Source organism: Lethenteron reissneri, chromosome 23, assembly GCF_015708825.2.
Source record: "Lethenteron reissneri isolate LAM-NWPU_2019-01 chromosome 23, ASM1570882v1, whole genome shotgun sequence".
Classification (NCBI taxonomy): Eukaryota; Metazoa; Chordata; class Hyperoartia; order Petromyzontiformes; family Petromyzontidae; genus Lethenteron; species Lethenteron reissneri.
In genome coordinates this window covers 14,879,092-14,895,607 of record NC_083801.1, presented here as the reverse complement: position 1 = coordinate 14,895,607, position 16,516 = coordinate 14,879,092, and the positions used below count along the sequence as shown (strand labels likewise).

Here is a 16,516-nt window from a genome sequence, read left to right as displayed (position 1 = left end):
TAGGACTGGTTTAAGCAAAAAACTGGCGAGTCGTTCTATCCCTACTCAATAGTGATCAGTTCAGTGTGTTTGATTTACAGGTGACACATGATGCGTGGCTCAATATCGATTCTGAAGCTCACTATAATGTATTGAATTATACGTGTAAACATCACATATGTTGCATGTAATGGGCTCAAGTGACCTCTGCAACCAATGGAGGCTGTTAAATCCATCACGTTTACAAGAATAATTCTCGATTCCAATGTTGAAAATTCATCAAATTGCTATCGGGGTTGCAGGGGCTTAATCGGTACATCTGTGTATTCAATGCTATTTCCAGCGTGCTTCTGTGAATATCAGTGATGATCAGTTACTAAGCGGCAGTACAGAAACAAGATGCAGCAGCTGGCTCGCACATGGAGGACACGGAACTCGGGCCATCGCAAGGGGTCACACACAGGAAGGCACTCGAGACGGAGGTATGTTTTATTGCTGCGCAAGAACATGCGGCATTGAGGTTCGAGCACTTTCTGTTCTCACACTTTTGCCACGGAAAATTGCCTGGAATGTTAAGATGAAGTTACGTGATTTTTATCTGAATTCACATGGAATTTAGATGACGTTAATTATTCCATTTGCACGACCGTGTTTGGGTTTTACATTCTCGAGCGAGGTCCGATGTAAACCAGATTGTTGTAATGATCTGGGAACACGGGCTGTAGGTTGTGCTATATCCGTCGCATCGTCTGTAGGTGTGTGCAGTACCTGGTGTCGCCCTTGAGCTCCAGCACGTAAAGGCTGAGGTTCGATATGACGAGGAAGGAGGGAATCTCTTCTGGACGATCCCACACCACCGTCGGCGCCTGCAGAGAAAAATCAATACATTGCTTGCCAATATGATAACCGACATCAACATCACCTTACCATTGGAAACATCAGCATCATAATAAACAATCACTGTTACCACCATTATCAACACCCCCATTAAAATCACCTTTATTCCCACCATCAACACCAACTCCGTGGTGCATGTTGGGAGCTAGCACTACAGCGAAATCAATAAACACAGTGCATGCTGGGAAACTTCAAATGCCTGAGAGCAGTGCTCGATCCAAGAGCTGAGAAGCCACGGATAAAAAGGTGAATTGACACATTCCCATCTGCAGGAGCAGATTTACCCTGTGCGCACTACCTTGAATGGATGTTGTTTTGATAACAAAATCAAATGTACCCAATTTGTGGAGAACCTCCAATAACTTGCCCTGACCGATCTCTACCCTCTCATCTTACTCTACTCCCCAGCACATACTCTCTGCTCCAACAAGCAAGGCCTCCTTTTGAAGTACCCCATTAACATTTGCACTGTGGGAGGTCACACATTTTCCTGTACTGCCCCCCCCCATAATCTCAACCTCCTTTCCCCCCAGCCATCCATCCATCCGTGCATGCTGTGAACTTCTTGATCCTGTTTAAGTCCAGGCTAGAGACATTCGTCTTCTCTTTTGCCCTTGTCTCTTCTCTTTAAAACATCTATACTACATATGCACATGTACAGCACTGTCAATCCACTGGTGGATGAGGGCTTCCCCACACAGTGTGGATCGGGGTTGATTTTTGACCATACTTCCCCATGCTGGTCAGTGCGTGAAGGTGGAAAGTAAAGATATTGGAGTATGATACAGGACAACAATGGATTTCTCTGCACTATATATATGTCTATTTCTTTCCATGATTTATACGTTTCACTATTTTGTGCAGCCTCTTCAAATGTGGTTGCATTTAGAGACGTATATGGAGGTTATATAAATACAAATTGTGTTCTATTTTTTAGGCTACAACTTAATTTAACCACAATGGGATCCGAGGAGTGGCACGCCGGGAGCCGTGACACGAGGCTGGGAGACGTGGCACGATGGGAGGACGTGGCACGCTTGGAGACGTGGCACGACGCCGGGAGCAAACGCCGTCTCCTGCTGCTTCCTTTGCTCGTCGCTTTCCCGAAAACGAGACTCTCTGCGCTTTCTAGTCTCACAGCGAGCTCCGTTTTCTGCCTAGCTCACCCGCTGCGCCCTTCCAGCCGCTCGCAGCAGCAAAAAAGAAAACACAAAACAGACACATGCAATTTCAGCAGTTCTTTGCATCAGGGTCTGTACCGCCAACCAGCACAAAACTCACTTCACCCCCACCGAGTGGCCCGGAAATTTGAATCCAGGGTGTTGTTTTTTTGTTTCAAATCGTTGCTTTTATAATTTTGACAAAGCGAACTTGAAATATGGCCACTTTGCGATGTTTTGTGTTCCCAAAGCAGTCTTGCTGCATGGCAGCTATTGTGTTTTTGATGGAACGCCGATCGAGTTTCGGCAGGATTGGCACGTGTCGCTATTTTGTAAGTGGGGGAGGACAAAACGGAAGAGAGCAACGATGTAATAAAGGGAAGTTGATTAGGGCCAAGGGGAAAGGGTGGAATGATTAAATGGCATAATGAATGATGGGGAATGAAATTAAATAAGTAAAGAAGTGAGAAGTAACAGAATAAGGGATACAGGGGAGGTGTAAGTTGACAACGTACAGGAAGCAATACAGTTTTTAAAATGTGATGGAAGAGAAGGCGGAAAGACAGAAGACATGCTCGCACGCTATGGCTGGATTGTCTAACATTTTCTTTGGCAAGTGGAAAAACTTACAAATGGGAATGGAGCCACAGAGAGGCCTGCACTTCAGCGGTTCTGATAAAACTCCATGCTCGTGCCTTTCCAGAAAACTAAAAAAAAACTTGCTGCCAAAGAGCTCAACAAATGGGTTGCTGAACATATCTGTGTGGAACTTTAAAGAGTGTTATCCTTTCATACATGTTGGTTTTCTCCAGGTACTCGGGTTTCTTCCTCAACATAATACACTCCTTAAAAAGGAATTGGCCAAACATCCAAATTTAATACGCTTCGCTGGGGCTCAAGTAAAGCTATCCGGGATAAATATTTAGTTTCAATATTGGACATTATTTGTATTATGAGCTGCACACTGGTGCCCCCTTTAGGATGTTTCCATGTAACGAGCACACAATCGCTGGCGCGCATTTGGGATCAGGGAGAGGCATGACCTAGTTAAGTATATGGCACTTGGCCGAGTGTTAGGAGTTATGTCTGGAGTGTGCCACAGCCACCCTTTATTTACAGTCACAGGGAAAACTGCCTATTGTTTAATAATTCTCCAGTGCTGTGGTGGTAGGAGGATTATTGAAGTAGGGCAGATAATGCGGTTAATGTTGTGCCTGTTCACGATGCGATTGCCTCGTGGTGGCGTGACACCAGGGCGGGGGGGGGGAGCAGGGTATCAGGTTGATGAAAGCTTGAATAAGGCGTCAGTTGGTGTGCAGCAAATATACAAACTGGCAGCTCATATACAGAATGACGGCGAGTATACAGACTGACCACTGGTATACAGGCTTCCTACTTAAATACACGTGTAGTTTTTACTAGGCGATAGGGACTTTTTAAAAGGTGACTGCGCGACGCATTGTCTGGGAACCCTCTTATAGGGGGCAGCTTTTTTCAACGCAGGCACTGCCCTGGCTAGAAACATTTATAGGACACACATGCGTGGGCTCAAGTGCACAACACACAACTGGTCCAAATTAAACCTTTTTTTAAATGAATTCTCCACATGTCACACTGGGTTTTACACTTGGAACTGGGTCAACGAAAACCCAGTGGTGTGACCCCAGGAGCTTTAGTGACAGGACCCATGCCCATGCATCAAACCATGCACAGAATAATTTATTATGAACGAATCCTCCAAAATTGTTTGCAAATAATTTCAAAACAGCGATTTAAAATTTAGCCTTATGGGGCAGAAACGACCTGTACGAACGAGACAAAACAAGAACCATTGCGAACGAGATAGATCGAGACAGAAATTGATTATTAAAGCAAAATGCAACTTTAAATCGTGGCAATTCATGGTTGCACTGGGCATGGAGGTTAATCATCTCAAGCCTGTCATTTACAGCCCTTTGTGACCAAACTTCACCATGCTGGTCAATGCGGGTTGGTGAAGAAGGGGCCACCCATGGTCAGTTCTGACATTCATCGCGACTGCTGTAAGCCGTGGTCAGATTCATAGCTTAATATGTCAACTACCGTGTCATCATTCCAGCACCTACATGCCAATTAAATGTATCTTAATGAGGAGGTTGGGGCGGGGGTGAATTGTTTAATGCTCCATGGGTTCAGGCCACTGATGGATGAGGATATACCCATGCCGTACGGGACGTGGGGGTTATATTTGACCATATTTCGTCAGGGCTGATAAAACTTACCACAATGAGCAGGCGGAACTCCTCGTCCTCGAAGACATTCAGCTCCAGGTGCAGCTTGAGTCGGTGGTCAATCGCCGAGAAGCCGTCGGACCCAGGACTCCCAGAGCCTGTTGTCACATGGTTGCAAGAAACCGGGGCGCGGTCGATCATCACGAGAAAACTCAACCACCGCACGGTCCTTCCCCACAGGGAACACGCCATTACCGTCGCAATAAGACATGCTGCCTTCAAACAAAGGTTAAAGCGCTTTCTTACTCAAATGTGGATAGAGGCAGTGCTCATTCCTATGGTGGGGGCGATTCTATCCAAAGAACAACTAACTACTGTTGATTGATCCACAAATTGGAAATCCTTTGATCGACCCTAAAGAGATGGTGGGCTGAGTCAATACCCGATCAGGATTTGAACTCGCAACCTTACGATCGCGAGCCACTCGCTCTGCCGCTGAGCCACCTGGCAAGTATTGTAACTGATAATAATAATTATTATAACATTTGTTTGTCCAGAAAGGTCTTATTCAGTCTCAAAACTAGTTTTCAGGCGAGTCCAGCATCAGGATGTTTGGTAAATACCATTTTAAATTAGTGTGGTATTGATAGGAAGCCATTCAAATCGCAATTTAAAGGGTGCAAGTTCAAATCCTTGTCGGGCACCAGGGGAGATTGACTCAGCCCCCTTATCCCTCTGGGGATGATAAAATAGCTACCACTTTGTGGTAAGCGATTATCCAATGAAGTTAACAGTACCCAGCCAAATAAATGCCAATTATCGTTAATGCATTAATGTGTCACCGAGTCTCAAAGTAATTTTTCAGGATGATCTTGCATTGGAATGTTTGGCCAATACCTTGTTAAGGAGCATTGCATATGAGAGGAAACCAAAGTACCCAGAAAAAAATGCTGGTTGAGAGGATAACACTGAAAGGTCGTCACAAATGGGTTCATGAACCCATTTTATCGCCACCTTTCCCACTGAGTAGGTTTGGTAGCGTCACAAATCACCACACCTTATTTAGTCGCAGAATTCTGTACCCATCAACTCCGGTCCCTGTATATTTCCTCTCACCGTGCGAATCTAGTGACGACCTTCGCATGGCGCCATGCACAGGACTGTCTCCGCATTCGTAGAAAGGGTTCTCTCCTCCTCCACCACCGCCGCCAGCGCTGCTGCTGCGCCTGCTGCTGCCGCAGCTGCTCAAAGCCCCGTCTGTCTCAGTCTTCCAAACGCCGGAGCTCAAGCCAGACAGGAACTCGTTAGCTGTCCGGTAGAGCGAGAACGATTCTGCGCGTACCCGGCCGCTGTCGCTTCCCCCCGCCACCGTGGGGCTCGGTGGGACACCATTAATAACGACACCGCTGTCCAAGGCGTTGCGCGGCGTGCCGTTATCCACGTAGACGGTGCGGTACACGTCGGCGCCGGCTAGGCTGGCCCAGACGCCACTGGAGCCATGTGAGGAGGCGAGCGGTGTGCTGGAACGGCGGGGCATGCCTTCCGTTCCATCGGTGTCGGACACGAGCACCACCAGGTCGCTGGAACACGACGGGCACGCCAGCAGGGACCCCTCGCGTTCCTCCTCCTCGTTTCCTGGGATCACGTGTCATTGTGGGGGCGGAGAGGCGCAAAGCAGGAAGACAGATAAATAAACTCGGGTCTTTGGGTCAATTAATTCCCCAGTAAAAACATTGCAATTTTAGACACGCACTAAACAATTGTTTTTATTCAGCAGAACAAGAATCCTGCATTCACTACACTGCGTCACAACTCGCCCGTCACCTCTGTCGAAGGCTGTGCGGCCGAAGGAGGCATGGCGAGCGAGGGCCCCGGGGGGCGGCGGCATGTTCCGGGTGGGCCCAGTGAACGACTGGCTGCACTTGAGGCACTGGAAGGCGGAATCTTTCTGGCGGAGGGCACGCCGGTTTTCCTGAGCCACGGGTGCCAGCACGGACAGCAGGGTCTGCGCAGGGTGGGTGCAGGGTAGGTGCAGAGTGGGCGCAAGGTGGCAGCAGTCGGAGAAACCAAATGTGAGCATCTCTACAGTTGAATGCGACACAGGAAGTGAAAATGGAATGAAATGTGAAACGGTGATGCTTGCAAAAGGGCATGGAGCAGTTTGGAAGTGGAACACTTTAGTATTATTTTTTCTATCTACGTGACTTTACCGAAATAACCAACGAATATGAAAGTGGAACACAGTAGCCAACTGGACACGAGCATGATACTGTACCATGTCGTATTGGGAATTGATGCTCTTTTTGTAAGTGTGCGTGAGCATTTGGGTTACAATAAAATAAATTCATGTTTGGCACAGGGCAAGGATTAGGAAAATTATTTAAAGATTAATTGCTACAGGCTGTGTTGGGATTCCTTGCTTAGGAAAAGGAAGAGGGTTTGGTTTATGTTCAAATGCAAGTTTCAAAGGGTAATAACCATGGACTAGAATAACTTACGGTGAAGATTACATGGGGTAGGTTAGGGATAGGAATATGATCAAGATTATGAAAACATTATATGGATGACGGCTCGGGATTAAAATATCAGGGTGAGATCTCAACCTCTAGTCCACAATTGACCATAATTTCATTAACTGAGCAATGGGGAACCCTAGTGAGGTAAGTCTAAGTACGGGATCTTTGTGGTGGTTGTGAGTGTGTAGGTGGCACGAAGATCTGTAAGGGAAGTAGTTACAATGGGCAATTAAACAATTCTCCAACCAGAGCCATTCAGATACAAGTTCTACCCAAGAACAATCACCACATCAGCCAATCAGATCCTAGACCAGGGGTCGGCAACCAAAATAACAAGAAGAGCCATTTCTTTCCAATTCGGTACAAAATTCAGTATTTCAAGAGCCGCAATGCATCTGAGTACATACGTACTCATCGACAAGAAGCAGCCCGTAAAGAGCCGCATGCGGCTCCGGAGCCGTAGGTTGCCGACCCCTGTCCTAGACCAACCCCAAACCACCCCAAATGATGGGGCAAAAAAGACCAGTCCCGCTGTCAACCCCTGCAAGACCCCAGAAACCGCGGTGCGTCCACCTGCAGGACGAGCTTCGGGTCCTCCTCTAGGATGAGGTACGTGCGTTGCTTCCGGTCAGCCCAGATGTAGCTGAAGTGCAGCTCTAGGGCTGGAACCAACTCTTCCACCCCCTGGGCATAGACATACACGTGCAATACATTGTGCACTTAAACACACAAAGACAAAGATCCCCTGTGAAGCCTACAGTTATGGGACAAGTGTTGCTAGTGAGTACCTATGCAGGTCAGCAAGGCACAAAAGGGGGGTTTGTGTGGCCAGGTAGGGGTAGTGTTAGGGGTAGAGGTTGGGTTATTTATAGGGTGCATAGTGCTATGGGTATGGTTATGGTTAGGAATAAGGTGTGAGATATGTAGGGTTACCGATAAGGCACGCTTGTGGTTAATACATGCAGGAACATGCCATCAATGAGCTAACAATAGTCAAGTAAAAAACATTACCAGTGCTCAAAATAGCCACTGGTATATATTGTCCACTACCATGGTCGTGGCAAGTCCATCCACAGATCGACTGGGGCTACGTCTGCCGCGCTGCATCATCACATGCGTGCCGTTCCGCACCTGCCGGCAGTACGGCCGAGCCGTGGCCTTTGCCGAGAGCAGCGACGCGAGCTCGAATGTGGCGGTGGTCTTTGCGCGGCTCGTCTCCTGCTCCACGAGTGCCACGCGCCGCACCGTCACAAACACGGTGCGCTCCTCCGCGTCCGTGCACACGCTTGCCAGGCACGGCGCGCCCAGGGTCTCTGCGCACGCGCAGCATCAAACGGTTAGGAGGATCTGCGAGGCTAGCGTCTGGCCTCACCCCAATCTCGGCAGTTGAGCTCCACGCAACTACAGCCCCGCATCAGCGGCCTGCAATGCGAAAGGTGCAACAGCAAAATAGCGCAATAATAATAAACTGTATCATAAATGATATTTAAATATTCAAGGCAAATTAAATAATAATTTTCATGACGATGAAAATAATTTAGCAATTAAGAGATGCATCGATTCACCAATTAAAATCGATTCTCATGTTCATGACACATGCAGCAAATCGTGCTCGTAGGAATAGATAATTTTCGATTAGTATATTGCATATGCCGAAGCTGAAACTGCATTCACTACAATGTGAAAAATGTATCGAATTTTTAAAATCACATTTATCATGTGAATCTACGACAATTAAATACAGTTTTAGGCCCACGAGACATGCATCAAATCATGTTTAAAAAAATTGCAATGGATTCGTGAAAATTCAAAGCCAAGGCACTATTTAGGCTAAGGAAATGAACGAATGATAGAAAACATCAGATTGATAATACAAACGAGATGGCACAGACAATGCAGTATTAACAAGCTAAAGAGAATCCAAATAATGCCACAGCCATCAAAAGCCTCTTTAAATGGAACTACGACAACCTCCAAGGTACACACAAGATGCACCCTAATCTTATAGACGATGACTATTGTGATTGAAAGCCTGCTTCTCTAGATCTGAAATTTACTCCAGCCACTTTGCTGGACAACTTTGTGAGAATTAAAAAGTGGTTGTGTTGAAGTGAAACTGACACCTGCCACAAGAATGTGGAATCGACACAACTGGATGAGCGCTGTCGACTGCTTGTGAGTTCATGGAAACATTTTTAATTGATTTTCCATCTCGTGCTAATTAAGGATTACCATGCTTAAGACTCATGCCCTCAGTAACAAAAATAAATTAGCAAAAACATCTACAACAGTTTGTCTGACACAGATCACAGACCTCCGTATTTCTCATCCTCGTCAAAAACATCTTCCCTCTCTTCCTCCTTTTCCTCCTTTTCCTCCTCCTCGTCCATCCCGAGTCGCCAGGAGATCTTCTCCTGCTTCAGGGTGCCTCGGGAGGACGTCGAGTCCAAACGGGAAGCAGTGGTGGTAGCGCCAGCCGTGGTGGTACCGTCAATCTCGTCGCTCGTCTGCCTTCCCGTGACGAAAACCTCCTCCTCCCCGGCTCCGTCCGTTTCCGTGACTTCATCCGCACTGCAGTACCCGGCAAATATGCTGATGCTGCTCTCCAAGTCTTCAGCGACGGGTGTCTGCTGGGTGGGAATGCCATCAGCCACTGATGAGTCAGGCTTCTGCTGCTGCCCCTGTTGCTGCCGCTGGGTGTTAAGCCCTTCGCTGTCGCCACCAGAGTCGGTGGCATGCTCCAGGTGGTGCTTGTAACGCAGCCAGTCGGAGCCTAGGCGCTTGCGGAAGTCCTCCATCTGCTCAATCTCCTCCTTGTGCAGCAAGCCTTGTGATGGCGCTGGGGTGGAGAAGGATGGTCAGGAGGGGGAAAGGACAGAAGGATAAACAGGATGGATATAACTGAGACACAAAAGGGAAGGGAGAGATCTAAACAGCAATTTGAAATTTGGATGAAAAAACGGACCGTAATTGAACTGGAGTGGGACAGAACATTTAGTTGAAAAGTGTCGTTTAGGATAGTGTGGGAATTAAACACTTTGAGACTCAGATAATTATAAACCAGTGCAGAGTTTCCAAAACTTAAACTAACTCGGTTGGAAACTATTCTTAAAACTCATATCCAAGAGCACAGTACACACAGCCTAGGTGTGCATCTACAAGATAAGAGCTGTTTGTTTTACGGGTTGCATTGGTGAGGTTGAACAACTGGGCTAGGAGTGGGGTTTCCGATACATATTAGGATTAATTAGGCAATGGTCATTAACTGCTCTGCAATTACAGAAATTAATATTAGGAATAAGTAGAGTAGTGTTAGGAAATGGTTTAGAGTTAGAATTGTGAACGTGATCCAGAGTAGCAACACATGTGTAGATTAGCATTAAATTAATTGAGATTAAGAATACAGTTAGGAATAAACATATTAGGGAAAGACTTTGTCAACTTAAGCCAAGAGGCAAGACACCTGAGAGCTGGCAGCCTGAGCAATGCCACGTTTCCATGACCACTGGGAACCGTTCCAGTTGTTAAAGCTCCACAGTGGAAAATTACAAAGTGGACCTTAACTTAAAGTCTAACATTACACGTGCCTATGTTAAACATGAGAAAAATAAAAACACTTCTTATTTTGCATGTTTTCCCTGTGGTTGCATGGATTTTTAAAAAGATCCTCCGGTTTTTCCCTCCACATTTAGAAACATGCGTTGAGAGTATTTGGCCGCTGTAAATTTCCACACAATAAGCCACTTCGCTGAGCAATCATTGGCGGCCAAGTCGCTTCTGAAAAAGAGCTATGTAGCTCAGTGGGTCTTACCTGGTAAAATAATAATACATAATAAAACAATTCTCACGACGTTTCGGCCACAACGCAAGCAGCCGTCCTCAGGTGAAAACCAGGTCCGTCGAGGCGACAGAGTCTGAATGAAACAGCACACGGGCTTGGAGCATATATATAAGCTGGGCGCATTGACAAAGGAATTTGCATATCAACAGGAATTTAGCATATTTATGGGAAATGCAGGAATGTAATTAGTACTGCATATGCATGTGCATTATGCAGGATTAACAGCATCAAAGGGAGCTGCAGTTACTGCTGCTGCAGTAGTTGCTGCTGCTGCTGCAGTTTCTGCTGCTGCTGCAGTTGCTGCTGCTGCTGCAGTTGCTGCTGCTGCTGCACTTGCTACTGCTGCTGCACTTGCTGCTGCTGCACTTGCTGCTGCTGCTGAAGTTGCTGCCTTATCCATTTTAATATAACACTATGTATTATTCTACCCACCCTAATGTGTATCATACTGCTATATGTTTACTGTACAATTACGACACCATACATTACTCTGCACACTGCACCATGCCAGTGAGTGGAACGCGGTCTGAAAGTCACCGTTAACGTGAACACAATCAGTTAAGATCCGAAATGGTTTATTACGTCCTTCCAATGATTGCTAAGCCAGAATCCATCTTCTCGGTTGAAATTGTCTCTGTGTTTGTATATGTGGATCGCCTCATGAACGAATCTCTCATGATAGCCAGATGGCTTGCAGAGAACCTCTGTCTTGGAGAAGTCAATGTCATGTGAGCCCACTGAATTGTAACAGTGATCTGCCACGGCTGAGGTGTTTGTCCTACCGTGTTTCAGGTCTGCCTTATGTTCACGGATGCGGTCCGAGACATGTCGTTTGGTTTCTCCAATGTAACTGCTACCACAGAGGCAACTTAGTTTGTAGACGCCAGGGTACTGTATGTCTGGAACCACATCTTTTACAGACGGGACCAGATCACGGATTTTATGTACTGTGTTGAATCGGACCTGGATCTTGTGTTTAATCAGGATTTTGGAGATCTTTTTTGTGACCCCAGCAATGTAGGGTAAGGTGATGGTCTTGAAAGGCTCCTCAACAGGATTCTTCTTGATGGTTGGAGTGATGGCTTTGCGGATTGTGTAGTCGGAGTAACCATTAGCCTTAAGAGCTTGGCGTACGTGTTTGAGTTCACTGGAAATGTGTTCATGGTCGGAGATGCATTGGGCTCTATGATATAGAGTCTTGATGAGGGAATTCTTCTGGGATGGATGGTGGTGGGAATCCGGTTTTAGATAAGCATCCGTGTGGGTGGCTTTCCTGTAGACAGAGTGGCTCATTGAACCATCAGGTCTCCTTTTGATTAGGACATCCAAAAAGGGTAGCTTGCCATCATTTTCGACTTCCATGGTGAATCTGATGGCTGGGTGTATGGAATTGATGTGGTCGAGAAATTGGTCTAGAGCAGGCCGGCCATGTGGCCAAATGACAAAAGTGTCGTCTACGTACCTCTTCCATAAGGTCGGGCGTAGAGTGGCAGTCTGGATGGCGTCCGTCTCAAATTTCTCCATGAAGATGTTGGCTACAACCGGAGATAGGGGGGAGCCCATTGGGGTGCCCTCAATTTGCTTGTAGAAGGTTCCATTCCAGGTGAAGTATGTATTGGTTAAGCAGTGTCTCACCAGGGGGGGTACCCCAGCATTCAGTCCTTGATGAACCAAGTCTTCAATGATTGCGATGGTGTCAGGCACAGGCACCTTGGTGAACAAGGAAACCACATCAAAACTGACAAGCAGGTCGTCTGGGGACAGGGCAATCCCCTTGATTGTCGATACCAGGTCAGTAGAGTTTAGTACTGCAGAGGTGGTTTTTCCAGTGAAAGGCCGTAGGATTTCGGACAAAAAACGAGCCAGTTTGTAAGTGGGGGAGTTGATAGTAGAGACAATGGGACGAAGACGTGTATCTTCTTTATGTATCTTTGGCAAGCCGTACAATCTTGGTGGCCTGGCTGCAGAAGGTTTCAACGAGAACTGTTTGGTCTGATCAATTAATGCGGTTGAAGCAGAAATGATGTTGTTGGTTTTGGAGACGAGGCTGTTGGTGGGGTCTCTTTTTATTTTTGTATAGCTGCCATCGTTGAGTAGTTCTTGTTGTATTCTATTTCCAGTGAACTCAAACACGTACGCCAAGCTCTTAAGGCTAATGGTTACTCCGACTACACAATCCGCAAAGCCATCACTCCAACCATCAAGAAGGATCCTGTTGAGGAGCCTTTCAAGACCATCACCTTACCCTACATTGCTGGGGTCACAAAAAAGATCTCCAAAATCCTGATTAAACACAAGATCCAGGTCCGATTCAACACAGTACATAAAATCCGTGATCTGGTCCCGTCTGTAAAAGATGTGGTTCCAGACATACAGTACCCTGGCGTCTACAAACTAAGTTGCCTCTGTGGTAGCAGTTACATTGGAGAAACCAAACGACATGTCTCGGACCGCATCCGTGAACATAAGGCAGACCTGAAACACGGTAGGACAAACACCTCAGCCGTGGCAGATCACTGTTACAATTCAGTGGGCTCACGTGACATTGACTTCTCCAAGACAGAGGTTCTCTGCAAGCCATCTGGCTATCATGAGAGATTCGTTCATGAGGCGATCCACATATACAAACACAGAGACAATTTCAACCGAGAAGATGGATTCTGGCTTAGCAATCATTGGAAGGACGTAATAAACCATTTCGGATCTTAACTGATTGTGTTCACGTTAACGGTGACTTTCAGACCGCGTTCCACTCACTGGCATGGTGCAGTGTGCAGAGTAATGTATGGTGTTGTAATTGTACAGTAAACATATAGCAGTATGATACACATTAGGGTGGGTAGAATAATACATAGTGTTATATTAAAATGGATAAGGCAGCAACTGCAGCAGCAGCAGCAAGTGCAGCAGCAGCAAGTGCAGCAGCAGCAGCAAGTGCAGCAGCAGCAGCAACTGCAGCAGCAGCAGCAGCAACTGCAGCAGCAGCAGAAACTGCAGCAGCAGCAGCAACTACTGCAGCAGCAGTAACTGCAGCTCCCTTTGATGCTGTTAATCCTGCATAATGCACATGCATATGCAGTACTAATTACATTCCTGCATTTCCCATAAATATGCTAAATTCCTGTTGATATGCAAATTCCTTTGTCAATGCGCCCAGCTTATATATATGCTCCAAGCCCGTGTGCTGTTTCATTCAGACTCTGTCGCCTCGACGGACCTGGTTTTCACCTGAGGACGGCTGCTTGCGTTGTGGCCGAAACGTCGTGAGAATTGTTTTATTATGTTTTATTTTTATTATTTTATTACTTCCCTTCTACGTGACTTTACCGAAAGAACCAAGAAGATGAATCCCTGCAGTCACGAAAGCTTTAAATCGAAATTTAACCGCCTCTACGGGGAGGGTTTCCACATAACTTTGAGATCCTTCAGCAAGCTCCGGGATAAGAAGGCTCAGCTAATCGAGTCTCTCACCTTTCTGAAGAGATGCCGCGACTCTAAGGTAATACCAAACGCATTTACACTAACATCTGCTGCTGTAACTTCTTCTAATGCGAAACGAATTCTGTCTAGAACTAGTTTAGCTCTTATCTCAGAGAAAATCAGACTTACGCGCACCGAACTAGATCAGTTAGACAAGACACTCTACAAATCACACTTATCTTTGAGTGTAACAATGTCCACATCGGATTGGGAACATGTGGAAAAAATGACTGCCTCTTCAGCTGCCGCTATGTCGACTAAATGTAAGGACAACTTGATTTCCAAATTCAACCGCCTCTCAAACAAGAAACCGGACCCACACATTGAAAAGCTAGATGTTAACAAAGTCGTAATTAATCGCAGTAACAGTCCTATTTCTGAAGGTTTGAAATCCGTTTTAGCTAAAGGACTAAACTTTGCAGTCACACCTAGACACATACCAGTTAATGATATAATTGCTCGAGTAGATGTAGCTCTCAAGGGCTTGAGTCACATCGCTGCAGACGTAGCAAGATCTGAAATCTCTGTAACCCTCAAAAACGCTAAGATGCCAGCTAGCAACATTAGCAAAGATGAGCGTTTTGAATTAGCTCAATTAAAAAAGAGGGATGACATTGTCATCCTCTCAGCCGACAAAGGCAATGCCACTGTCATCATGGACAAAATAGAATACAACAACAAAATTCAAGAACTACTCAACGATGGCAGCTATACAAAAATAAAAAGAGACCCCACCAACAGCCTCGTCTCCAAAACCAACAACATAATTTCTGCTTCAACCGCATTAATTGATCAGACCAAACAGTTCTCGTTGAAACCTTCTGCAGCCAGGCCACCAAGATTGTACGGCTTGCCAAAGATACATAAAGAAGATACACCTCTTCGTCCCATTGTCTCTACTATCAACTCCCCCACTTACAAACTGGCTCGTTTTTTGTCCGAAATCCTACGGCCTTTCACTGGAAAAACCACCTCTGCAGTACTAAACTCTACTGACCTGGTATCGACAATCAAGGGGATTGCCCTGTCCCCAGACGACCTGCTTGTCAGTTTTGATGTGGTTTCCTTGTTCACCAAGGTGCCTGTGCCTGACACCATCGCAATCATTGAAGACTTGGTTCATCAAGGACTGAATGCTGGGGTACCCCCCCTGGTGAGACACTGCTTAACCAATACATACTTCACCTGGAATGGAACCTTCTACAAGCAAATTGAGGGCACCCCAATGGGCTCCCCCCTATCTCCGGTTGTAGCCAACATCTTCATGGAGAAATTTGAGACGGACGCCATCCAGACTGCCACTCTACGCCCGACCTTATGGAAGAGGTACGTAGACGACACTTTTGTCATTTGGCCACATGGCCGGCCTGCTCTAGACCAATTTCTCGACCACATCAATTCCATACACCCAGCCATCAGATTCACCATGGAAGTCGAAAATGATGGCAAGCTACCCTTTTTGGATGTCCTAATCAAAAGAAGACCTGATGGTTCAATGAGCCACTCTGTCTACAGGAAAGCCACCCACACGGATGCTTATCTAAAACCGGATTCCCACCACCATCCATCCCAGAAGAATTCCCTCATCAAGATTCTATATCATAGAGCCCAATGCATCTCCGACCATGAACACATTTCCAGTGAACTCAAACACGTACGCCAAGCTCTTAAGGCTAATGGTTACTCCGACTACACAATCCGCAAAGCCATCACTCCAACCATCAAGAAGGATCCTGTTGAGGAGCCTTTCAAGACCATCACCTTACCCTACATTGCTGGGGTCACAAAAAAGATCTCCAAAATCCTGATTAAACACAAGATCCAGGTCCGATTCAACACAGTACATAAAATCCGTGATCTGGTCCCGTCTGTAAAAGATGTGGTTCCAGACATACAGTACCCTGGCGTCTACAAACTAAGTTTCCTCTGTGGTAGCAGTTACATTGGAGAAACCAAACGACATGTCTCGGACCGCATCCGTGAACATAAGGCAGACCTGAAACACGGTAGGACAAACACCTCAGCCGTGGCAGATCACTGTTACAATTCAGTGGGCTCACGTGACATTGACTTCTCCAAGACAGAGGTTCTCTGCAAGCCATCTGGCTATCATGAGAGATTCGTTCATGAGGCGATCCACATATACAAACACAGAGACAATTTCAACCGAGAAGATGGATTCTGGCTTAGCAATCATTGGAAGGACGTAATAAACCATTTCGGATCTTAACTGATTGTGTTCACGTTAACGGTGACTTTCAGACCGCGTTCCACTCACTGGCATGGTGCAGTGTGCAGAGTAATGTATGGTGTCGTAATTGTACAGTAAACATATAGCAGTATGATACACATTAGGGTGGGTAGAATAATACATAGTGTTATATTAAAATGGATAAGGCAGCAACTGCAGCAGCAGCAGCAAGTGCAGCAGCA

At 46.3% G+C, this 16,516-nt stretch overlaps 1 protein-coding gene across 1 annotated transcript in view; it reads right to left on the bottom strand.

Moving 5' to 3' along the window:
• The window catches only part of STK11IP (serine/threonine kinase 11 interacting protein), a 42,294-nt gene that overhangs the window by 10,853 nt on the left and 14,925 nt on the right, over positions 1–16,516 (bottom strand). Inside the window, exons 14-20 of the mRNA XM_061557396.1 lie at positions 9,077–9,601; positions 7,894–8,075; positions 7,336–7,446; positions 6,071–6,251; positions 5,363–5,881; positions 4,298–4,404; positions 748–845 (exon numbers count right to left, since the gene is read on the bottom strand). Of these exons, the coding sequence (XP_061413380.1) occupies positions 748–845; positions 4,298–4,404; positions 5,363–5,881; positions 6,071–6,251; positions 7,336–7,446; positions 7,894–8,075; positions 9,077–9,601 (1,723 nt within the window). The remainder of the gene's footprint in view (positions 1–747; positions 846–4,297; positions 4,405–5,362; positions 5,882–6,070; positions 6,252–7,335; positions 7,447–7,893; positions 8,076–9,076; positions 9,602–16,516) is intronic.